Here is a 25455-nt window from a genome sequence, read left to right as displayed (position 1 = left end):
ACAATGACATGTATCAACCAAATCAGCGAGCCTGAACACACGCCTCTTACGACAAGCATGGGTTGCTGATGACCAATTCTAATCCGGATCTTCATAGGTTTATGTGCATATGAGGTCGGTCTGTAAACAATCTGCTGAATGTCACCATGACCATTGATCTACGCGAATGGGATTGCTTGGCATGCACCAACAAAGATCAAGTGAGTGAGTGAGTGAGTTGAGTTTTAGGCCGCACTCAGCAATATTCCAGCTATATGGCGGCGGTCTGTATAATCTGTATGGACCAGACAATCCAGTGATCAACAGCATGAGCATCGATCTGCGTCATTGGGAACAGATGACATGTGTCCACCAAGCCAGCGAGCTTGACCAACCCGATCCCGTTAGTCGCCTCTTACGACAAGCATGGGTTACTGAAGGTTCATTCTAACCCGGACCTTCACGTGTCCAAAGATCAAGAGCTATGCATGTACATGTGTGTTGCCGCTTGTACTAATCCCGACTCTTATAGTTCTGGCTCAATAAAATGCCACGCCGAAGTGAATATTCCCACTCCAATTCATTATAAAGATTCCGAGCCGATCAGTCCTTGTTTAATTCCCTAATCCTGAACGAAGGTGGGTTAAGAACAGGTACCATCTTGCACGCTGTTGTATGAGCGCAAAAGTCATGAATGTGACTTGACAACATTAAAAATTAAAAACTCAACCAACCTCGAAATCATTTTGCGTAGGTTACATTGAATCTTGCTTTAAAGTAACTCAATGATATTTTGTTTGGCCCCCCTCACATGCCTTCGGCTGTTGGACAACACGTTTAGTTTGATGGCCTGTTTAGATTCCATTGCATCATTGACTAAGGCCTTGCACTTTAAGACGTGGACTGTCGAATCAGGCAGCCAATGAGATTGAGTTGTGGACTAGTATTTATGCCTCTCAGCACCGTATTGCGCCTTTCGAAATGGTCACGTGAGAAAATGTTCAGAGACAGATATCTGAGATAAGGATTTTTTATCGCTATGGTTACCAGTGTTCCTTTTCCAAAACTATTAGGTCGCTATTCCTTATCTAACTCCCCCGCTTAAATTAAAAAACAGTTAGTTTTGGAAGTGAAAATGTAAGGTGTCGTGTGTGGTGGGTGATTGGGTGAGTGAGTGAGTTTAGTTTTACGCCGCTTTTAGCAACATGGCAGCAATATCACACATTGTTCCCATGTAGGGAATCGACGAGCGAACGCTTTAACCACTAGGCTACCCCACCGCTTCGGTGGGTGGTTGGGGTGGTGATGGGGGTGCTGTAGCCTAGTGGGTAACCTGCTTATTAAAGCGTTCATTGTTTACATCGAGGATTCCTCACACGGGAGCAGCGAGTACCAATTTCAGTCGTCCTCCGCGGTGATAATGATGAAATATAGCCAAACGGGGTAGTAGTGAGTGAGTTTAGTTTTACGCCGCACTCAGCAATATTCCAGTTATATGTCGGCAGTCTGTAAATAATCGAATCTGGACCAGACAATCCTGTGATTAACAACATGAGCATCCATCTGCGCAATTGGGAACCGATGACATTTGTCAACCAAGTCAGCTAGCCAGAATCCCCGATCCCGTTAGTCGCCTCTTACGACAAGCATGGGTTACTGAAGGCCAATATTCTACGGGGTATTAAACCATACTCATACACTCTAACTTCATATATTGACCTTGTTACCAGAAATTGTTACCTATGTTGATAATTTGTTCCGAATTTAAGCAGATATGTTGGCAAATCAATTGATAAAAAAATCAAATCCATCACACAATGGTCATTGACAGATACAATAACATTTTATTACTTGGGACCAACGCATACAGTGATCATTGACTCCTTGAGACCAAACAAATACGATGATAATTGACTAAGGACCAAAACAGTTGTGAGGGGTGGTGGGGTAGCCTAGTGGTTAAAGCGTTTGCTCGTCACGCCGAAGACCCGGTTCGATTCCCCACATGGGTACAATGTGTGAAGCTCACTTCAGGCTTCCCCCGCCGAGATATTGCTTGAATATTGCTAAAAGCGGCGTAAAAATAAACTCACTAACTCAAACAGTTGTGGGACAAGCTACACCTCCTATTTCAGGCTACCTTCCTCCAAAGCCGGACGTGAAGATCCTGAGGGACCCAGTGACCCGTAACATAATGCTCCATTGGACCCTGGACACCACGACCCAACACAAGATCATCTACATCGTCCAGTGGGACCTGGCCTTGCACCCGGAGACGCTCTTCAATGTACCACCCCTCCCTAGTCAGAGCCCCCGGGAACTCAAGAGCATATCGTGGTATACGCAGGGATGGGTGAGTGACATTGGTCCATATTTTGGTTGCTTGCTTGTTTAACGCCGCAATCAGCAATATTCCAGCTATATGGCGTCGGTCTGTAAATGAATCTGGACCTGACAATCCAGTGATCATCAGCATGAGCATCCATTACGCAACTGGGATCGATGACACCACCCGATGCCGTTAGTCGCCTTTTACGACAAGCATGGGTTCCTCGAGACCAATTATATCCCGGATCTTCACGGGTCGATGTTTTCGGTCGTTTGAAACACTTGCTTATGTTCATTCTGTGACAGAGTTGCATTCTTGTTTCTGTAAACGCAAACTCCAGACAGATGCCATATCGTCGTATTGATGGAAGCCCTTATAATGCGGACGAATTGCAAACTACAACGTTATCAAATTCGCAGGCAAACAATGATGTACACTCTCATGATTAATTGTTACCATATCCTGTCTATTTATCTTCATAAACGTTCTTCAGAAGATAGTTCTAGGTGCCTGCCAGGCATTACCTTCAGCTTGTTTCGTGTCAGCAGCAAATAAATTTCTTCCGTATCTTGAGTTGCCATTGGCTAATAGTGCGCTCAAATTCTCTCATCTTGGTTTAGTTTACGTACACGTGGAAACACAATGTAAATCACAAGGTCTTGGAAAGAAGGTCTTGATAATATCAATACTTGTCAATTCTACAAGCGAGCAGTATGGCATTTATTGGTCTGAAAAAGTATGGTTGGTACTCGTCATGTCTGTGCTGGACGGTACTTATATGGTTGGAGGGGTAGCATAGTGGTTACAGCGTTCGCTTGTCACGCCGGAGACCCGGGTTCGATTCCACACATGGGTACAATGTGTGAAGCCCATTTCTGGTGTCCCCCGCCGTGATATTGCTGGAATATTGCTAAAAACTAAACTCACTCACTCATATGGTTGGAAATTTGCCTGGAGCACTGATGTCAATATGTCCAGGAGGGGAATTTTCCGCATTGACGAAAGAAACCAAATGGTGTTTAAACTTAAACATTGACATACGTCTAGTATCTCTGATTTTGATATAATATCCTTTATATACATCAATAACTCATCAAGAATTTCGCATGCCTAGGGGACGTAACTCTTCAAGGTGTCCTCAGTGATAGATTAACCATGTTTCCGTCGCCTCGTGGAACCCTTGAATGTTGTAATTCCAGAACGTGCTCTGTTTCAGACTATCAGCGACACCTACCTAGTGAATGAGGAAACAGATGTCTGTGTACGGCCGATGTTCAGAGTCGCTGCGGTGTCCAGGTTCGGATCACGATGGTTCACTGATCCCATCAAAACACCAGGTGTCTACCCTCCCGCTTACTTTAGAAAAGATTTTGAAACAAATAATTTCATTTGAACTGAAAAGGAGCCCATTGGAAAGGATAGAGGTGGGGTGAGGGGAGATTGTGGACATGAGGAAACCCAGATTTGCTGCATTCAGGGCCTCAGCATCATATTATGGGCTTGGTTTAAGGGATAGTAACATGATTCAGGTACTGCGAGACAGCCTAACGCCAAATGTACATTCAATTTAATCATTCTAGCTGAATTTGAAATAGAACGGCATTCCTTTTTGTTAAATTTATTATTGATGTCTCCCCCGTACCCTCTATAAAACGTCTTAATTAATTGCAGTTGGAATTTTTAAAAATAAAATTAATATTTTTAAGGCACCTTTTCCAACAAATTGACCAGAGGCGCTCAGGCAAAGGCTCTGTCAAAAACCTGCATTTTTAGCATTCGCCTGAACTGGTCGAGTTTGTAAATGTCCTGGAAATTGTTGGGGAGATTGTTCCACGACATATGGGTATCTCCAATATCCATGATGGTCTGTTTCTCAGAGTCCGTGTGGGGATGGGATAAGTTCACTGATGTTGATCATGCATGACTGAATATTGCAGTGTGTACAAATATCGTGGATGCCAGCCACACGTGTATATCACGTATATATTCCACAGCGATCGCTCCAGTGGAGGTGAGGAACATCACCCATAGTCCATTTGTCTACGATGCCAAGACTGAGGAGATCAAGTTCGTGCTGTATTGGCAGGAACCGGAAGGTGAGACATGACCTACTGTGAAGAATGTTGGGTAATAAGCATATGTTGCACGTGACTGCTTCTGTCACGCTTTCCAGGACTGACATTTTTCTTTACACAGACGTGACATCACGTTACAATTAACAGACTCAGAAATGGAGAAATTACGACAATCTGTTGATTTAAGAAGTCGATTCTGTCGTGGTTTTACGCCACACTCGACAATATTCCTGCTTTGTGAATAGCCGAGGGTGGACCAGACAATCTAGATAGTACTTGTTGTTGCCCCGCCTGGTGCTCAGCATTAAAGGGTAAAACAAGGACTAGTCGCCTTGGAGACGTATGCGGAGTGATACAGCGGCAAAGTAGGAAATAGTCCGGACAAATACAAGCAGACGTGCACGTACGCACGCACACTATTCAAATGACTTAATGCTAAACCCCTTGTCACCTGACCACCTCTTCCCACTGACTAAGAAAGGGGCAAAGAGTCAAAGATAATCACTCTTAATTGACGCATGGATGGCCTTGTGGTTAAGGTTAAAGCAGAGCGCCGAAGGCCCAGGTTTATCTCCTCGTGTAGATAGGGGCAGTGGGGGAGCCTAGTGGTTAAAGCGTTGGCTCTTCACGCCGAAGCTCCGGGTTCGATTCCCCACATGGGTACAATGTGTGAAGCCCATTTCTGGTGCCCCCCCCCCCCCCAGTGACATTGCTGGAATATTGCTAAAAGCGGCGTAAAACCATATTCACTCACACTTTGTATAGATACAATGTACAAAGCCCATTTTTCCCGCCGTGATATTTAAATGACAGATGTTGATGTTGCATTTTGTTAAAACTTTCATATAAGCAGTTATAATAAGTTAACCTGATACCACCGACCTCTTTCAGGCTGGAATAACAGCGAGATCATCATGTACAGCTGGACGAAAAACCTTGACCAGCCCTGCTCAAACAGTGGTCAAAGTGTACCTGTCTTCTTCGACTCTCAGACCTCGGTGGGCGTTGTTTCTTTCCATTTTGTCGTGATATTTGTTTGTTTGTCAGCAGTATGATGTCGGTCTGTAAATAACCCAGTCTGTACCAGACAATCCAGTGAGTAACATTATCAGCATCGATCAGTTGCGATACGATGGCCCGATTATCCAATCCTGTTATATTTTTTTTAAATAATGATAATATAACACACGGAATAGTCGAGAATGGTCCAATCTATTAAAACTATAATATTGTTATACCTGGGAGGCATTGTAAAAATAACCAAGTAGTATGTTTTGTCGAAAATGATCGGTAGTTAGTATCTATAACCTGACGTACAAAAGAAAGTGTCCACCTCGTGTTTTGGGATTATTATCAAACATTGTGTAGGTTTTGCCGAAATAAGCGATAGAAAATAATCCCCTAAGACCAGGTAGGTATATTTCTCTGTACGTCAGGTTATATGGTAACACAGTGGTGGCGTGTGGTCCAGTGCATAGAGGGCGGTGGGGTAGCCTAGTGGTTAAGGTGTTCGCTCGTCACGCCGAAGTCCCGGGTTCGATTCCCCACATGGGTACAATATGTTAAGCCCATTTCTGGTGTCCCCCGCCGTGATATTGCTGGAATATTGCTAAAAGCGGCGTAAAACCAAACTCACTCACTCCAGTGCATAGAGCTCATGGATCAGGTCACAAATCAGTTCAAATTAAGCAACGTTGGGCGCGAAGAGTACTTGGATGGGTGACCATCAGTCTAAGTAAACTTAGGCTCAGTATTGTTCGTTACACGGTGTAACAAATAACCTGAGCCTATGTTTACTAAAACTGGAAGACCGTGTTTGGCATCTTGACTCCGGAGTATTTTTGGGACTTAAGTCCTGCCCCACATCGAAGCACGTGTGATACATGTGGTCTCACCTTAAGCAAGGGAGTTTGTTCATTTTGCCTCTGTTCACCAAGCAAAAAAATGGGTACCGGGTTGGATAGGTCATGTGACTATAACCTTCTAGCGCCTAACAGGCCGCTTGGGTTACCTGGGTAATAATGGGTTGCGCTATTCATTGTTAGCGCTATGAGAGTACCTGGTGCGGAGTTTGGAGCTATATAAATGGACACATTATTACTTATTATTACAGCGACATAACGGCCTTGCCAAACATGTTGACCTTCCTGAGTTTGCATTGAAAGAAATATATACACATCACGGTTACGTCGGTTTATACAAAAACAAGATTCAAAAACCAAAAAAGCCAACATGGTGCAACATTTTCAAATGCATTTGAATAAATGTGTACAAATTTCAACATTCACGGACCTCCATTATGTCTTAAAAACTTCATTTCAGACCCATCATTCGAATAGTTTGAATGTCCGAATGCCAAAGGGAGGCATGGGTTGTAAGTTCAAGTTTCAGGTGAGTAATTAATGATATTTGTCTGCAATGATAGTTCTTGTGGGTTAGGGGACTGTGGGGTAGCCTAGTGGTTAAAGCGTTGGCTTCTCATGCCGAAGACCTAGGGTTCGATTCCCCACATGGGTACAATGTGTGAAGTTCATTTCTGGTGTCCCCGCCGTGATATTGCTGAAATATTGCTAAAAAGCGGCGTAAAACCAAACTCACTCAGTCATAGTCAGGATCAGGTCACAAATCAGTCGTTACACGGTGTAACAAATAACCTGAGCCCATGTTTACTAAAACTGGGTGACCGTGTTTGGCATCTTGACTCCGAAGAGTTTCTGGGACTTCAGTCCTGCCCCACAACGAAGCACGTGTGATACATGTGGTCTCACCTTAAGCAAGGGAGTTTGTTCATTATGCCTCTGTTCACCCAGCAGAAAATGGGTACCGGGTTGGATAGGTCATGTGACTATAACCTTATAGTGCCTAACAGGCTGCTTGGGTTACCTGGGTAATAATGGGTTGTGCTATTCATTGTTAGCGCTATGAGAGTACCTGGTGCGGAGTTTGGAGCTATATAAATGGACACATTAATACTTATTATTACAGCAACATAACGGCCTTGTCAAACATGTTGACCTTCCTGAATTTGCATTGAAAGAAATATATACACATCACGGTTACGTCGGTTTATACAAAAACAAGATTCAAAACCAAAAAAGAAAACATGGTGCAACATTTTCAAATGCATTTGAATAAATGTGTACAAATTTCAACATTCACGGACCTCCATTATGTCTTATAAACTTCATTTCAGACCCATCATTCGAATAGTTTGAATGTCCGAATGCCAAAGGGAGGCATGGGTTGTAAGTTCAAGTTCCAGGTGAGTAATTAATGATATTTGTCTGCAATGATAGTTCTTGTGGGTTAGGGGACTGTGGGGTAGCCTAGTGGTTAAAGCGTTGGCTTCTCATGCCGAAGACCTAGGTTCGATTCCCCACATGAGTACAATGTGTGAAGTTCATTTCTGGTGTCCCCCGCCGTGATATTGCTGAAATATTGCTAAAAGCGGGGTAAAACCTCACTCACTCACTCACTCTTGTGGGTTAACATGGTTCGGCAGCGTTATTGTAATGTTTGTTTGTTGTCTGATGCCACACTCAGCAATATTCCAGCTATTATGGCGGCGGTCTGTAAATAATCGAGTCTGGATCAAACAATCCAGTGATCAACAACATGAGCATCGATCTGGGATATAATGGTATTTGTCACCGATCCTGCCCACTGGATCCCGTAAGACGCCAAGCATGGGTTACTGAAGACCAATCGTAACCCTGATCACATTTTAAACCTATTCAAAACAGTTTGTGAATTAGGTTAGGTGAATGAGGTCAAACGTAGCCCCTAAGAAGATTGCACTTGCGTGCGTGCGTGCGTACTTGCGTGTGCGCTTGTCCTGGTCCTTGTCCATTGGTTGGTTGGTTTGTTGTTTAACGCCGCACTCAGCAATATTCCAGCTTCATGGCGGCGGTCTGTAAATAATCAAGTCTGGACCAGAAAATCCAGTGATCAACAGCATGAGCTTCGATCTACGCAATTGGGATACGTTGACGACAAGCATGGGTTACTGGAGACCAATTCTGACCCGGATCTTCACGGGTCTGTAACCCATACCGAAGTTAAACGTGGTTACTCCACTCTTTCACAGTGCACTGACACCAAGCAAACCAGCCGTTGTTTTATCCGCAGGCAGGGTGACAACATGTAGCACATTTATACGGCTTTTGGTATTCCTATCGCGCAGACAGACGCTCGTTTTTTGCCTATAGATCGTGGATGTGTTCTCTTTCTTGGATGTGTGGAATTGATGGCCGCTACATTTGGTTTTCAGGTGCGGGCATTTTCAAGATGCACCCCGAATGCAGTTGGACCATACAGTTGCATTAACATCAACATTGGTATGCAACAACACGTGCATGTCGTACCATACCTACATGTATAGTGATGGAACAAAACTCAGTTAATTCCAATTAGGGTTAAGGTACAATATATAGCCTAACAATACAGGGTTAAGTTACAATATATAGCATATCAAAACAGGGTTAATTTACAATATATAGCATATCAAAACAGGGTTAAGTTACAATATATAGCATAACAAAAATAGGGTTAAGTTACAATATATAGCATAACAAAAATAGGGTTAAGTTACAATATATAGCATATCAAAACAGGGTTAAGTTACAATATATAGCATAACAAAACAGGGTTAAGTTACAATATATAGCATAACAAAACATGGTTAAATTACAATATATATCATAACAAAACAGGGTTAAGTTTCAATGTAAACGGTATCAAAACAGTGTTAAGTAGCAATTTACACGATGACAAAGCAGAATTAAGTTGCAATATAGCAGGGATGGAAGTATTTCTGTATTATAGCAGGGGTGGAAGTATTTCTGTATTATAGCAGGGATGGAAGTATTTCTGTATTATAGCAGGGATGGAAGTATTTCTGTATTATAGCAGGGATGGAAGTATTTCTGTATTATAGCAGGGATGGAAGTATTTCTGTATTATAGCAGGGATGGAAGTATTTCTGTATTATGGCAGGGATGGAAGTATTTCTGTATTATAGCAGCAGGGATGGAAGTATGGCAGGGATGGAAGTATTTGCATATTTCAGGGATGGAAGTATTTCTGTATTATAGCAGGGATGGAAGTATTTCTGTATTATAGCAGGGATGGAAGTATTTCTGTATTATAGCAGGGATGGAAGTATTTCTGTATTATAGCAGGGATGGAAGTATTTCTGTATTATAGCAGGGATGGAAGTATTTCTGTATTATAGCAGGGATGGAAGTATTTCTGTATTATAGCAGGGATGGAAGTATTTCTGTATTATAGCAGCTCTGATCTCGGCTTTAAAGATGGAAAAAGAGAATGCTGAAGGGTATTTTACTGTTATTTTCTCTCATTTCAGACTGCAATAATGTGATCGGGTTTTCATGTCCGAAGACGCCTATTTGTGAGTATATATAACAAAACAAATCAAAGAAGCCATCTAGGTTATCTTCAGAAAAATGCCCATGTTCTTGAATTTTCAACATCTGTAGTGTCGGGTCTTGCACTTCAATAGACTGCGCAGTGTACCGACTTGTAGACAAATTGCGTTTATCGATGCTCATTGTCTGTTCTAGACTCGTATATTATCGGACAGACGTTAGATAGATGATCTTATATTTCGACGGCAAACAATAAAAAATCATATGTCAAGTGACACTGAATATATTACGGGCGCTTGCAGCTAATAATACTTTTTCACAAGGTCACAAGACAGTGTAAAATGGATACATATCCTGTCCCGTTTAATCCCAGACAACCCCCCTGGCAATGTGGTGAACATTACAATGATGGTGGTGCCCATTCAGCGTGGATACCGGGTGTTGATGGGGTGGAGGCCTCCCACGGACAAGGGGTCCATAGGTCAGATTGACCAGTACCACCTCAGATGGGGCAAACTGAACTTATCTACGTACGACCCACTGATTGGCCTTGGAACCCTGTACAACACCAGCACCAAGACTGTACCTGGGGTAATCTTGCATTGTCAGCTGAACTAAACAGAACAGTCATCAATACTCTCATTTATTTCTACTGATCTTCAAATGAAGCACAGTTAGTAGACTTTAATTGTCATACAAGAAGTACCGAACCATTTGGAAACCCAGTAATTTGGTGTTTGTTTTAGCTTTTAGCATTAACGGCTACTATTTATTAATGATTATTGTAGCGATATTTGTAGTGCGGGTTTTGTATACATGCGTTTTCTATTTCAGAATAATACATGGGCGGAAATTCAGTTCGCGAACTCAACTCAAAATACCTCGGACACTTATGGCGTACAGGTATGTACAAACCTGTGTGCTGTAGCATTGTCATGTTGGAACAGCTCCCTCAGTCGTTAATCGAAAAGGTGGCATTGAAGAATTTAGTCTATGTACGGATTTGCTGTCAGATTCCCCAGAACTACCACCAATAAGAACAAAAAGTTAGATGTGCGTAGGATATGGCTCCACACACCATCACACGGGGTCTTCTCGTTTACCAACCACCTATTGTTCTAGGTGGACAAATCACTGAAGCGGAATAATCCGCTGGACAATAGATGTCTCTTAAATTTTGCTCCCCGTGAAATAAGGTCCCCATAACTTTAGGGTGGTGGTTAAGTGAGAATGACCCGGTAGAGAGTGTTCACTAAATTTATTTAAAAAATCAGCAACAACAACAAATCAATAACCTCAGTTCATGAACGGTGAACACCGTTCACCTGGATGAGACTAATTAGTGTCACCCACCAGGACCGAATTTCACGGTGTGCAGTGTAATCACTAACCCGCCGTGTACACTAATCCTCTTTAATCCCTTATCATAACTTTAGGGTGGTGGGTAAGTGAGAATGACCCCATCACACTTCCACAACCGAATCTGTTCACCTGTTGAGGTTCTTCCATCTCGACGTTGGAGAAGAAATTGTGATTCAGACTTGTAGCCTGGTCCTCAGAGTCCATGCGTGTACGGCGCCGCACATGTTGTCAGTGCAAACGTTTGAATACAGAGACACATATCTGTCTTCTTGGTCATAATCCAGCCTCACGCAGACGATGCCTGATTGTTTAGTCCGACAGCCTCCTCAAACCAGACCAATATTCGCCATCTTCGGCGGAAGTAGCATGTCGAAGACGTAGATGAAAGACCCGGATGTAAGGACTTTGTGCATGGTGACGACTCCTGGTTTACCACTTCTCGGACGGTCTTTGGTTGAACTGAGGTGGATATACCGGTGTCACAGATATGGCGCCCTGGTGTATCTGGTCACAGTGGTGTCAGGAGTTTTCCGACGCTTAAAACATCCTTTGTTGTCTCGATTATCACATGAACAATTGCAAAACATGTTACTAACATTTTGAAGACAACTTCATCTCCAACACAAGCCAACATCCGTGTATTTGCAGTGCCTGTGTGATACAAACCTGCCTCGTTATATCCTAAGAAGTATGATCCAAAGATAAATTGAAATGACGAGCTTTCTGCTCTATTTTCCCTGTCCATGACATTTTCAGACAGTCTTATAGAAACTGCTGTATAAAACGGTTGTACACTGCACCTGTTCATGAACATGTAATTAACAAAGGTAACTAACTCGATAAAAACTGACGTTTTTAGTGACTGCTTCATCATTCATTATCTCCTATCCTTTCTCCTGTTTGAAGTGTTGAGTTCAGTTGAGTTGAGTTGAGTTGAGCTTTACGTCACATCGGCATCATTCCAGCCATATAGTGACGAGAACAAGTTTGCATTAGTAAACATTGTAAGTACAGAGTCAGAATGAGTTTTATTTGAAGAGAGTATATACAAACCTGTTCCTCCGAAACGTGTAGTATACATGTACATACATGCCTACAAATTGGAAATTATCTCCTGCCTTGGTACTATTGTGGGGGCGGTGGGGTAGCTTATTGTTTAAGGCGTTCGCTCGTCACGCCGAAGATCCAGGTGGCTACAACGTATGAAGCCATTTCTGGTGTCCCCCACCGTGTTAAAAGCCGCGTAAAACTAACCTTAGTGCTATTAAACGGTTGGTTCCGTACATTAAAATAAATCGCAAGAAAATACAACATAGAAATACCGCATTGTCGTCTATGCTTATGGGACCCGTGAAGATCCGGGTAGAATAGGTCTTCAGCAACCCATGCTTGCCACAAAAGGCGACTATGCTTGTCGTAAGAGGCGACTAACTGGATCGGGTGGTCAGGCTCGCTGACTTGGTTGACACATGTCATAGGTTCCCGATTACGCAGATCGATGCTCATGCTGTTGATCACTGGATTGTCTGGTCCAGACTCGATTATTTACAGACCGCCGCCATATAGCTGGAATATTGCTGAGTGTGGCGTAAAACTAAACTCACTCACTCACTCTATGCTTATGTAGATGTATCTTGTTTGTATGATTATATCTCACTTGGTATAGCCGTTCGTGTCTTCTTCAGATAATCGCGACACCCCCCGGGCACAGTCTGGTTGGGTCATGGTTGTCGCCCGTCACCTCCATGTCCCCCTGGCCGATTGGAGACGACGATGCCCCGCCAGCAATTACAACCAAAATCGAACTTCCAGAATACGGTAAGCCTTCAGGTCACCGTCACATGTCATTGTCTGTTTGTTACTTGTTGCTGTCAGCAATATTCAGTCTACATCAACATAGTTGAAAGTGGACCAGACAATCTGGTGATTGATAATGTGAGCAACGATCAACGCCTCAACGCTGACGCGGAATCAACCAAGTCACCGAGGTTGAGCACCCTGTCCATAAAGCCGCCTCTTGTTACACGTGCATATTTCTTTAAGAACCTATATATTTCATATTTCTTTAAGGACGGACTATCCATAAGGGAACATGTACCGTCACTGGTACATGTTCCCTTGGGGATAGTCCGTCCCCAACAGGTTCTTAAAGAAATATGTACGTGTAATAAGAGGCGGCTATATGGAATGGGTGGTCAACCAGTGGGTAGTGAATTTAAGGTTATTGGACCATTATTTTCTACATGCACGCACACACAATGACATACACGCACACACATGCACATATATAAATATGCATTAGGGGTAAAGTTCAGCAGTGTTCAGTAGTGCATTTACAGAGAAATCCACAAAATGACATAACACAAATTTTATCTTCAGGGAGATATTACATTTACAGAATGATTATACTGTGATGTAACCTTATTATATTTTATTTTAAAGTGACGTCACAGAATAATCTGTTAAAGCAAGCAAACAAGAAAACGGCATGACCAAAAACGTACAATTTACCGTTAGACGTGCCTGTGTTGTTGATGTCCATGCTGTTTTGCTACAGCCACCGTGCTGAAGGACGACGATGGTGTGGTCATTGTGCTGGTACCCAAGGCCAGGGGGGCCAAGGTGTATGTCGCCATGCCCGAGGAGCGGTCACGGACCAACCTGAAAGGCTTCAGTCTTCAATGGGGGCTTGTCCACAACAGCACAGACAAACCAGCCTTCGTGAATAAAAACACCACATTTATTACAAGGGTAAGACAAACATCTGTGGTTTCTTCTTACGGTGTAGAACACAGAAGGTCGATATAGTGGTGGCATGTGGCCCTGTGCATGGAGGTGAGGTCACAAATCAGTTTACGTTAAGCAACGTTGGGCACTGAGAGTTTCTTGGACTTCAGTCCAGCCCCACAACGAAGCACAAGTGATACATGTGGTCTCACCATAGGCAAGTGAGTTTGTTCAAAATTGCCTCTGTTCACCCAGCAGAAAATGGGTACCCGATGGGATACGTCATGCAACTATAACCTTCTAGCACCTAACAGGCAGCTTGGGTTACCCGGGGTAATAATGTGTGAGTGCTTTGAGCATGCGCAAGTTTGTGGAAACAGACGCTTTATAAATGGCCATTATTATTATTATTATACACATATACAATGAAACCTGACTCGAACCTTCTTATCTCGAGTCCCAAATAGACTCAAGATATCGATTCGTTTAAACTGCCAGATAAAATAATGTACAAAATTTGAAAACAGGATTTTACCAAACACTATATATACGTTTTCAACAAACGTTATTCAGATCGAAAACACAACTATGCTGTCCGTATCAAAAACATCACTATCGAATATCCATTAATTAAAAATCAATTTTCTTGTTTGTCACATTTTAGCCAGCATCAATCATGGGTGTATACTTTCTTTTGACCAGGAGTATATATGACTTCAGCATTACTTATGAGGGATAGTGTAGAAGCCTAGTGGTTGTAGCTTTGCTATGTCACACCTCAGATCCAGGTAAGTTTTCAGGCTTCGATAATCCAGTGAAAATCCGGGAAAATCCAAACAGTTTGCACGTTACGGTTTGGGGCGATTGGTAATGAATTAAGACAATTTAGCGTCATTGGTGGGATTTGTGGCAATCTAGGACAATCCAAATGGTTTGTAGGTCACGGATCGGGGCGAGTGGTAACGACTGAAGACAGTTTAGCGTCATTCGTGAGCGCTCATGGCAACCCGGGACAATCTAAATAGTTTGTAGGTAACTGATCGCGGCGAGTGGTGACGAATGAAGACAGTTTAGCGTCATTCGTGGGACTCGAGGTAATCCAAGACAATGCAAATGGCAGGCGCGTAGCAAGCTAATTTGTTTCGTGTAAGCCCGATAGGTTGCAAAGTTTTATATTTAGATAGTATTTGAGGTATTTTTGGCAAGAATTCGAAAAATGAAAGTTTGTTTTAGCAAAATTCATGTGTAAGCTCGGGCTTTTTTTCATAATGGTAGCTACACCCCTGAATGATTTGGGGACAACGGCTCGGGGCGAGTAGTGATGAATGGGTGCAACTTGTCCCGAAAAATTTTAATGTAAAAATCTCATGGACACAACACACGAACCTAATCATAATACTTTCTTCGTTTCAGAAAGACAAATATTCTGGAAAAATCTCGACAAATTAGATCCCTTGGAAGATTCAGTGTGTCACATCATATATACCAGGCATGCATTTGTCGTGACCGCGAAATGCCCAATTCATTTGCATTCAATCTACCTCCCGTCTCTTCTCTGTAATATATATCATTTGTAATAAATCGGTACAGGAAGTCTCCCTTGTGCTTGTCGTGTATCTTACAACTGTGTTGTTCCTTGATCTCGGGAACTTGTGATCGATAAGGTTTGTATCCAGATACAGCATGCTGTACATATCGACCCAGACGCTATTACTAATACATATCGAAGTGTATTTTGGCCGGTTAGACTGACGTTGCCTTGTGTGAGTATGATGTGGTACACTGGATAAAGACTAAAATGATATATTTAGTTATGAAATACTATAGTTATCGCCAAACGGAAATATCGCCATTTCTCTCAGAGGAAAAGACACCACGCCGGTCCAGCTCTCATTGTACCTTAATTGTTTTGAGGTTTTTCAGGGGGCGGTGGGGGTAGCCTTGTGGTTTGCACGTCACGCCGAAGACCCTTGTTGTGTGTTCAAGAATGACCGTGTCTCCTTTCGTGACATTCGTTTAAAGCCTTTTAACTTTTCTTGTCAGATGACCTGTTTCACATTCTCTGTCACTGGAATTTTATATAGAAACGTAAAGCATTTTGTAAACTCTTAGCGATTGCGATGTTCTGTTGAATGGATGCAACGCATAAATGTTGCCAAAAATGGTATTTCAAGGAGGTAATGAAGTAAACCTAATTTTATATTATATTCCTACAAAAAGAAAACGATAAGGCTATTTCGAAATGTCATGGCTCTGCACCAAGCTTCAATATCCGACATCTCATCGCGCGTCACAAAGTGCCTTCATCACTTGTGTTAAAGTTTACGTTATATCAACGTTACACAATATATAGTCCGGACGTTATTTGAACAATAAGACAGCACCAGCATGTTCAGATTCAAAGTGTAACGCCCTATTTTCTTTCATTCGTGGTTGACACAACGTCGAAGGTCGTATGTTCACGTGTACACAAGGGTCTCATTGCAGATATTACATAGAGCCTAAATGACGTCCCTTTTACACCTTTCGGTTCCGGAATGACCACATAAACGTGATAACGTCATGGCCACATACACGTGATAGCGCCATGCTCACACAGACGATACAGCGCCATGCTCACACAGACGTGATAGCCTCATGATCACACAGACTTGATAGCGCCAAGGTCACACAGACGTGATAGTGCCATGGTCACACAGACGTGATAGTGCCATGGTCACACAGATGTAATAGCGCCATACAGTCACACAGACTTGATAGCGCCATAGTCACACAGACGTGATAGCACCATTGTAACACAGACGTGATAGTGCCATGGTCACACAGACGTGATAGTGCCATGGTCACACAGATGTAATAGTGCCATGGTCACACAGATGTAATAGCGCCATACAGTCACACAGACTTGATAGCGCCATAGTCACACAGACGTGATAGCACCATTGTAACACAGACGTGATAGTGCCATGGTCACACAGACGTGATAGTGCCATGGTCACACAGACTTGATAGCGCCATAGTCACACAGACGTGATAGTGCCATGGTCAAACAGACATGAGAGCGCCATAACCACACAGGTTTGATAGTTCCATGGCCACAAACATGTGATAGCACCGTGGTCACACAGTCGTGATAGTGCCATAGTCACACAGAACAAATAGCGCCATGGTCACAGAGACGTAATAGCGTCATAGTCACACAGACGATATAGCGTCATGGTCACATAGACGATATAGCGCCATGGTCACACAGACGATATAGCGCCATGGTCACACAGACGTTATATAGCACCATGGTCACACAGACGATATAGCGTCATAGTCACACAGACGATATAGCGTCATAGTCACACAGACGATATAGCGTCATAGTCACACAGACGATATAGCGCCATGGTCACACAGACGATATAGCGCCATGGTCACACAGACGTGATATAGCACCATGGTCACACAGACGATATAGCGCCATGGTCACACAGACGATATAGCGCCATGGTCACACAGACGTGATAGCACCATGGTCACACAGACGATATAGCGTGATGGTCACAAGCGACGTGATATAGCACCATGCGTCATGGTCACAACAGACGTGATATAGCACCATGGTCACACAGACGATATAGCACCATGGTCACACAGACGATATAGCACCATGGTCACACAGACGATATAGCACCATGGTCACACAGACGATATAGCACCATGGTCACACAGACGATATAGCGCCATGGTCACTCAGGCATGATAGCGCCATGGTCACACAGACGTGAGAGCACCATAGTCACACAGGCGTGATAGCTCCATGGCCACGTACACGTGATAGCACCATGGTCAGACAGACGTGAGAGCGCCATGGTCACACAGACGTGATGGTGCCAGATATCATCGTGGTCACACAGACATGATAGCACCATGGTCACACAGACGTGATAGCGCCATGGTCACACAGACATGATAGCACCATGGTCACACAGACGTGATAGCACCATTGTCACACAGACGTGATAGCACCATGGTGACAAAGACGTGATAGCTCCATTGTCACACAGACGTGATAGCACCATGGTCACACAGACGTGATAGCACCATGGTCACACAGACGTGATAGCACCATTGTCACACAGACTTGATAACGCCATGGTGACAGAGGGCGTGATAGAGCCTATTCAGAACTGAAATGTGCTGATCTTTCCCAATGCGAAGTGTATTTAATGTTGATAATTGTCCCTCTAGTCAGATGGCCGTGTCTGTGTCAAGCATGTGTAATACTGCCAATCAATAAAGAACAGCCAGTAGTGTCGCTAACCATTCCATTTCCACAAGTTACGGTGTCTTTGTCATTGAATGTTCCGTTGCTAAACGTCCCCATTTATCAGAACACTGTATGTATCAAGTTTATGTTGTTGCTAAGGGCCCCTTTTTTACAGAACACTGTATGTATCAAGTTTATGTTGTTGCTAAGGGCCCCTTTTTACAGAACACTACGTCATTGGTGCTGGATCATCTCATTCCAAACAGGTGCTACGGGGTGCAGGTCAGTTTCTTCAATAGCTATTTACTCTAATATTCTAGCAATGGGACACGTGGTTCATCATTTTTATATGACATGTTATCTAACGATCTAACTGTCACAGTACCACGAGATTCACATGTCGGTTTTGTGGTCTGTAACGCCTGTTTGTCTATGCATGTCGCGGTAATCTGGGGTTCACATATCAGTGACATGATCTCCGTACATGTGTTTCGCAATGTCACAGTACCACGTGATTCACATATCAGTGTCGTGTTCCCGGTCACACGAGTTTCACTATGCCACAGTAGCACGTGATTCACATATCAGTGTCGTGTTCTCGGTTACACGTGTTTCATTATGCCACAGTACCACGTGATTCACATATCAGTGTCGTGTTCTCCGTTACGCGTGATCCGCAATGTCACAGTACCACGTGATTCACATATCATTGTCGTGTTCTTGGTTACACGTGTTTCATTATGCCACAGTAATCAATGACATTGTCTCAGACACACGTATTTCACAATGTCACAGTACCACGTGATTCACATATCGGTCACCTTGCTGTTCTCGGTCACACGTGTTTCACTATGTCACAGTGATCTGGGGTTCACACATCAGTACCATGTTCTCGGTAACACGTATTTCATAATGTCACAGTACCACGAGATTCACATGTCAGGGTTGTGTTCTAGTAGCATGTGAAACACACGGAAACAGGTACTTCACAGCACGGTGGCACTCACTTATCATCGACCTGTTCATAAACTTGATTTTTTTTGCCAAGATTTGATGAACATTTATTATTCCTATACATTAAGGTAATTCCACTTTACAAGACGTCAAAGGATTACGGTCTTGGTAACAATAGCAACATAGACCTGGAACCAGAGGAAGAACCAGAACTAGATGTCCATTTCTTCACCATGCCCTTGATACAAGATCCAGGTAATAAGGTTATGTCGATTAAGGGGCTTTGCTTCTCGTTTCGCTTGGCCCAAATTTCAATCGTGAAAGACCCGTGTCGATAGAGCACGGAAATAAGCAGATGACGAATAGAACGCCCAAGGGCGGATAACTCTCAACCTACTTGTCATGCTGCATGTATTTATGACAAGTGCATTCAGTGTATCGCTCTAAAGAAACAGATTGGAAACCTTTCAACAAGCCATGAGACTTGTTACTGGTTGTTGTTTGTAACTATCTTCATAATTTATATCCCAGCAACACGAATATCATTCAAACTGTTGAAGTTTACGCGTGTTACAATGCGAGGCTCTCTTAATCGGGACGATCGACAAAGCAGGAGATCTAGACAGTGGTCAATGCCAACAGGCAAATTATCCTGTACATCATCATAAGAGAAAATGAATGCGTTTTTGAATAGTGTCCTAGTTGAAAAGATCCAGTGGCGACCGTGCAAGCCAAATATATAGAAAAGAGAAACAGAATCCTTTTAAATCTTATGGATTATGCCTTGTCCAGATTAATAGTTTTAATGACACGTTGATGTTGTTGAAACTTTCTCCTAAGATGTGATGAGATCACGTTTCCTCAAAATATAATATACTGAGTCAAAAAAGAAACTTCACATTCTTTCTTCAGGGCACTATAAAAGAACAAGAGATTGTAAGATGGTTAAATTGTTATTATTTCATTGCTGAGATCTGTGTGATGTACTCGATACACTGACAGTGCCATAATCAGTTCCATTAGGCTACACCGACGTTCCAAAACATGGGTATACAGAATGTCAAGTCACAAAAATAAAAATGGGAAATTTCTCAGTTCAATATCGTGTATGGCCGCCCCGCGCTTTCACCACTGCCAAACACCATCTCCTCATCGACTGCCTGATGCTTGTGAACACGTGGTTGGGGATTCTGCGCCATTGCTCTTGCAAGGCAGCGCCAAGTTCCTGCAAATTCTGAGGTTGGTTCCTAAGACCACGAAGCCTTCTCCCAAGTGCATCCCAGACGTGCTCTATTGGATTAAGGTCAGGGGACCTCGATGGCCAGTCCATGACGTTGATTCCAGCGTTTTGAAGGAAATTTCGTGTCAACATCGCGGTATGCGGCCGAGCATTATCATGCTGGAACTGTAGACCTGGGCCATGAGCCGCCATGAAAGGAACGAGTTCCGGGGTGAGCACCTGGTCGCGGTAAGTAGCAGCTGTGAGGTTTCCACGGATGACCAGAAGTCGGGAACGGTTGTTCCCACAGAAAGCACCCCACACCATGCAACTTCCGCCCCCGAATCTGTCGACTTCCTGTACACAACATTGGGCATACCGTTCACGACGTCGTCTCCAGACTCTATGCCTGCCGTCCGCGAATCTGAGGGTAAACCTGGATTCATCGCTAAAGACGACTCGATTCCAGTCTCTCTGGGTCCATCGGAGGTGACGTTGGGCCCACAGCAGACGTTGACGTTGATGAAACGGCGTCAATATTGGCCCACGATATGGACGTCGAGAATGCAGATTGGCAGGCCGCAACCGATTTCGAATGGTCTGTGAGGACAGTCGACCTCTAAACATCTCTGTCACGTAGGTGACGTAGGACGATGTCGGTCTTCTGCTCGTGACGTCACACGTGGACGACCCGACCTTGGGCGATCAGAAGTGGTGCCAGTTTGTTGTAGACGACCTCGCAAGTCATACACAGTACGACAGCTGCATCCCATTGCTCTTGCGACGTCAATAACAGATCTTCCCACTTGCAACATGCCAACGGCACGTTCACGTTGCACATTTGACAATCGTGGCATTTCAAGTACCGTTAGAACTGTGGTTTAAAAGTGTTTTTTCAATTCTTGAGGCCAATGCAAACACGTGCATATGAAGAAAACTTCGATGCGAAGATCACGTGATCGACTGCACGTGCAAAACCTGATTTGGCACTAACGTCATTTGCACGACGAATGGATGGGTTTGAGTGGGTTTTGCTAACGTTTTTCTAGAGTAGAAAGATAGGGATCCCATTTCGGATACATAGATGTATCATCAGAGAAAAATTATTCATTATTTTTTTTGTGAAGTTTCTTTTTTGACTCAGTATATATTTACGATTTCAATAAGGCCAATTTCTCCTGCTGGAAGCCAGCATTGATTGGGTGTTGAAGGAGCGTTGATGATCACGTTGCCGTTTTGTTTACAGTTGCTGCGTCTGCGGATGGAAGAAAGGAAGGTAGTCTATGGTTATCATTAATCAATATCCTATCACTTTGAATGATATAGAGAATTTCAGCCGAAGGTATTCGTGTGTCGAAAATGTCATACATTTGGAAGAACATTTGTACATATACTCAGCAGCACAAAAAAACGTCAGTACGAATTCAAAATTAGATAGGCACTGTAATCAAATCATTAAACAAATGGACATAATAAGCGGATCAAAAACATTTTTGTGTACAATCTTAACACATCAATGAATAACTCAGCACAATTTCAAGACATTACGTGAACGTTGTAGTCCATTCAGACTCTTGACTTCAGTATCTAGTGTGGCCACCACGAGCGGTAATAACTGCAGCACAGCGCCTATGCATGGAGTGTACCAATCGATTGATGAAGGCCATTGGCACCTGGAACCATACTCTGAGAAAGGCCTGGCGCAATAAATCTGCTGTGTTCGGCCTTGGTGTGACATTATTCAGTCTCCTCTGAATTTCATCCCAAAGATGTTCAATTGGGTTTAAATCAGTTGACACCGTTCTGCTGTAGGAAGTCCCGTGTAGCTCTGGCAGTATGGGTCCGGGCGTTACCATGCTGTTGTTCCGGTGACGTGCGAAATGTGGTATGCCATGGGGTCTGAGAGATTGGTCGATGTAACGCACCGCTGTGATGCCGCCTCCTCTCCTTGGACCAAGGTTCTGGAACACCACAGACCCCATTCTCTGGTTCAGGCCTGTTCCACCCCATACCATGATGCTTGCACTTCCCCATGAGTCTCTTTCCATAACACATTGGTCTGAGTAACACTGGCAATATTCTTGTTCTGCCATCTGCAGTTGATACGCAGTACCGACTCTCATCTGTGAACAGAACAGTTCTCCATTGCCTGTATCGCCAGTTTTGGTGTTGTAGGGCAATCTGTAGACGTTCACGCCGATGACGAGGGGTGAGGATAGGTCCACGGTAAGGTCTACGGCAATGGAGGTTCCCGCTGTTATGACGTCGGTGTACTGTATCAGTACTGATTGGTCTTCCGTGTGTTCCCACTGTCTGGCGTGTTGTTTCGGATGCCCGCATGAAGGGATTCTGTACATGTTGTCGCACAACATGGCGGTCTTGTCGTCTTGTGGTCACCCTTGGTCTGCCAGTACGGGGGCGATCATTTGTGGTGTTGGTAGCCCGGAAACGTTGCTGCAGTCTGTAGATGGTCCGAACGTTGACCTGGAAGTGATTCGCAACGGCTTGTGCAGTGTGGCCAGCTTCAAGTCTTCCTAGCGCCTGGTTCCCCTGAGCTGTCGTGAGTCGCGGCATCCTGCTGACGTTGTAATGTGAATGTTTCAACCAGGTTTGGGGGTGCATTTTATAGGGCTGGTCCTTGTGAACAGCATGTGCAGCATGAGTTGGAGATGTCAAAAATATACAATCAAAACATTAAATGAGTTTACAGTTACCCGTTTCTGCGAAGGAAAATTCCAAACTGACGTTTCTTTTGCTGCTTAGTATATATACTATGCAGTGTGATACTAATGATAAAGAAAACATGTTAAAACCGCTGTATCATATGGTGTCAATACATGCAAAGGCTTAACACGTATCTGAAGTCGTTCAGGCTCTTCAGAAAGTACACAGTTCACTAGTCAGTCAGGCTCTTCTGACAGTGCACAGTCTACAAGCCACTCAAGCACTGCAGAAAGTAGACGGTCTACAAGTCACTCAAACACTGTAGAAAGTAAACGGTCTACAAGTCACTCAAGCACTGCAGAAAGTAGACGGTCTACAAGTCATTCGGGCTCTTCTAAAAGTGAGTGAGTGAGTTTTACGCTACACTCAGCAATATTCCAGCAATATAGTGGCGGTCTGTAAATAATGGAGTCTATACCAGACAATCCAGTGATCAACAGCATGAGCATCGATCTGCGAAAATGGGAACCGATGACATGTGTCAACCAGGTCAGCGAGCCTGACCACCCGATCCCGTTTGTCGCCTCTTACTGAAGGTTACTGAAGATCAATATTCTAACCCGGACCTTCACGTGAAGCGTATGATTATTGTATGCATTAACTTTGTAGACCCCCACGGTGGAAACAAAAATGTCCTGGTGGCCGTGTCGGTGACGGTATTGGTGGTAGCGGCGATCGTCGTGGTGCTAGCTGTAGTTGGCCGGATCGTTTACAAGAAGAGGAGGAAGAAACTGCCCCACCTACAACAGAGACATGGACATGACAGCGACGCCTACAGCTTCTACTACGACCTCGGTGGACGGACACGGTATGGCTTGTTTTTGTTTTTTGTTTAACGCCGCACACAGCAATGTTTGGACTATATGACGTGCATCTGTAAATCGAGACAGGCAACCCAGTGATTGACATCATGAACATAATCAGTCTACACACTTGGGATACGATGGCATGCATCAATCAAGTCATTGCACTGACTACCCGATCCATGAGTCGCCTCTTATGACAAGCATGGGTTGCTGAAGATCTGCACGGGTCGGACACGGACTACGATAGATATTGGGTGTTTGATTAACCTTTGCATTAGCAAAAGAGATGCATTAAATATTTGCCGTAAGATCCGAGTTACAATGTATGAGATGGCTGATTCTTTGTCAGTTTCAACCGATACTATTTTAGTAACAAGTTGCTAATGGTATCGGGTGGTCACACTTCGTCTGCATCTGAGCTCATTATGCCAACCACAGGTTTTCTTAATCGAGATTATCAAGCAGAAACCAACTGTCATGGAACTGGTGTCGCAGTCTTAGCAGTAGTTGGCGATGTAGTAGTACAATGTCTGCCAACGTATCCAGGTCTGAGATCATGCCGTCAACCACTGGTTCTCTCTGACGAAAGTATCAACAGGGTGGCATGATATCCCTGCAGTAACAACTCACTGTACTGTTTCAGGGCCGAGATCAGCAGCCTGGCAAGTCCCCCGGTGGTAGCAGACCGTTGGGAGCTACCCCACAGCTGTCTCAAGCTGGGGCAGGTGTTGGGGAGTGGGGCATTTGGTCTGGTCCTGAAGGGCAAAGTAACCTACGCTATGCTGCATCACAGGGGAGCACAGTTACCGCGGACTGAGGGCCAGGATAGGATACATGTAACAGTGGCTGTCAAGATGTTACAAGGTTGGCGATTGTATTCTGTCACATGTTGTATAACACGAATCCGAAGCATTGTGTTTTGGTCGGTGGCGTAGAAAACAAACTGCTAAATATTCAGAATCGAACCCCATCGTTCTTGGAAAAAATTGAGAAACACGTTCTTCGCGAAGCCCACTGATATGTGTCTGCAACACTGCTGTATGGAATCCTAGAAGGGACATTGTCGCGTTGTCGCCCTAAAAAAACAAGCCAAAAGTGTCAAAATTAGCCAAAGCGCAGCAATTTGGCCATTTGTCGCATTGTCGCGCTTTGGTTAATTTTTACACTTTTAGCTTGTTTTTGTGAGGGAGACAACGCGACAATGTCCCTTCTAGGATTCCATAGCTTTGCACGCTCTGAATATTGGACGTATATTGTGTCCATAAGATGCTTATATACATAGATGTATAGATTACTTACGATGGTTTCTCTGGCAGTTCCAAACATGCAGTGATCACTTCGTGGGTCATTGGCTGCACCCGTTTCTCGTTGAAGGAACAATTATGGAACTGTGCCTTTCTGATCAATGCCATCATTTACTCGCCGTAATCCAAGTATCGAGTTTCGTTATTCAGGCATGCTGGGCCGTGGGTTCGATCCAATTTCGCTTCGATTATCATTATTGTTTTGTAAACTCAGTATCACGAGGAGTCACAAAGCGGGGATGTCACCTTCGTGTGTTTAATCCAAATTCACTCTCTGACACACGTGAACGACCTAGCTTGAATCAGTGATCTATGAATTGCAATCAAGTGA

General features: G+C 43.8%; 1 protein-coding gene across 2 annotated transcripts in view; it reads left to right on the top strand.

The window, feature by feature from the left end:
• Positions 1 to 25455, top strand: part of LOC124283699 — a 107958-nt gene that overhangs the window by 1348 nt on the left and 81155 nt on the right. Inside the window, exons 4-19 of one of the 2 annotated variants that reach the window (XM_046719709.1) lie at positions 2115 to 2332; positions 3525 to 3645; positions 4303 to 4404; positions 5275 to 5381; positions 7577 to 7645; positions 8654 to 8720; positions 9749 to 9793; positions 10144 to 10361; positions 10605 to 10673; positions 12818 to 12950; positions 13690 to 13883; positions 18343 to 18399; positions 19227 to 19326; positions 21537 to 21566; positions 23624 to 23822; positions 24464 to 24684. In XM_046719709.1, the coding sequence (XP_046575665.1) occupies positions 2115 to 2332; positions 3525 to 3645; positions 4303 to 4404; positions 5275 to 5381; positions 7577 to 7645; positions 8654 to 8720; positions 9749 to 9793; positions 10144 to 10361; positions 10605 to 10673; positions 12818 to 12950; positions 13690 to 13883; positions 18343 to 18399; positions 19227 to 19326; positions 21537 to 21566; positions 23624 to 23822; positions 24464 to 24684 (1950 nt within the window). Of the gene's footprint in view, positions 1 to 2114; positions 2333 to 3524; positions 3646 to 4302; positions 4405 to 5274; positions 5382 to 7576; positions 7646 to 8653; positions 8721 to 9748; positions 9794 to 10143; positions 10362 to 10604; positions 10674 to 12817; positions 12951 to 13689; positions 13884 to 18342; positions 18400 to 19199; positions 19327 to 21536; positions 21567 to 23623; positions 23823 to 24463; positions 24685 to 25455 lie in introns of both variants that reach the window. The other variant, XM_046719708.1, reaches the window with a different exon arrangement.

Source organism: Haliotis rubra, unplaced genomic scaffold, assembly GCF_003918875.1.
Source record: "Haliotis rubra isolate DU_JTF1 unplaced genomic scaffold, ASM391887v1 Scf32, whole genome shotgun sequence".
Lineage (NCBI taxonomy): Eukaryota > Metazoa > Mollusca > Gastropoda > Lepetellida > Haliotidae > Haliotis > Haliotis rubra.
The sequence above is the reverse complement of the archived record's forward strand: the minus strand, read 5'-3'. Positions and strand labels throughout refer to the sequence as shown.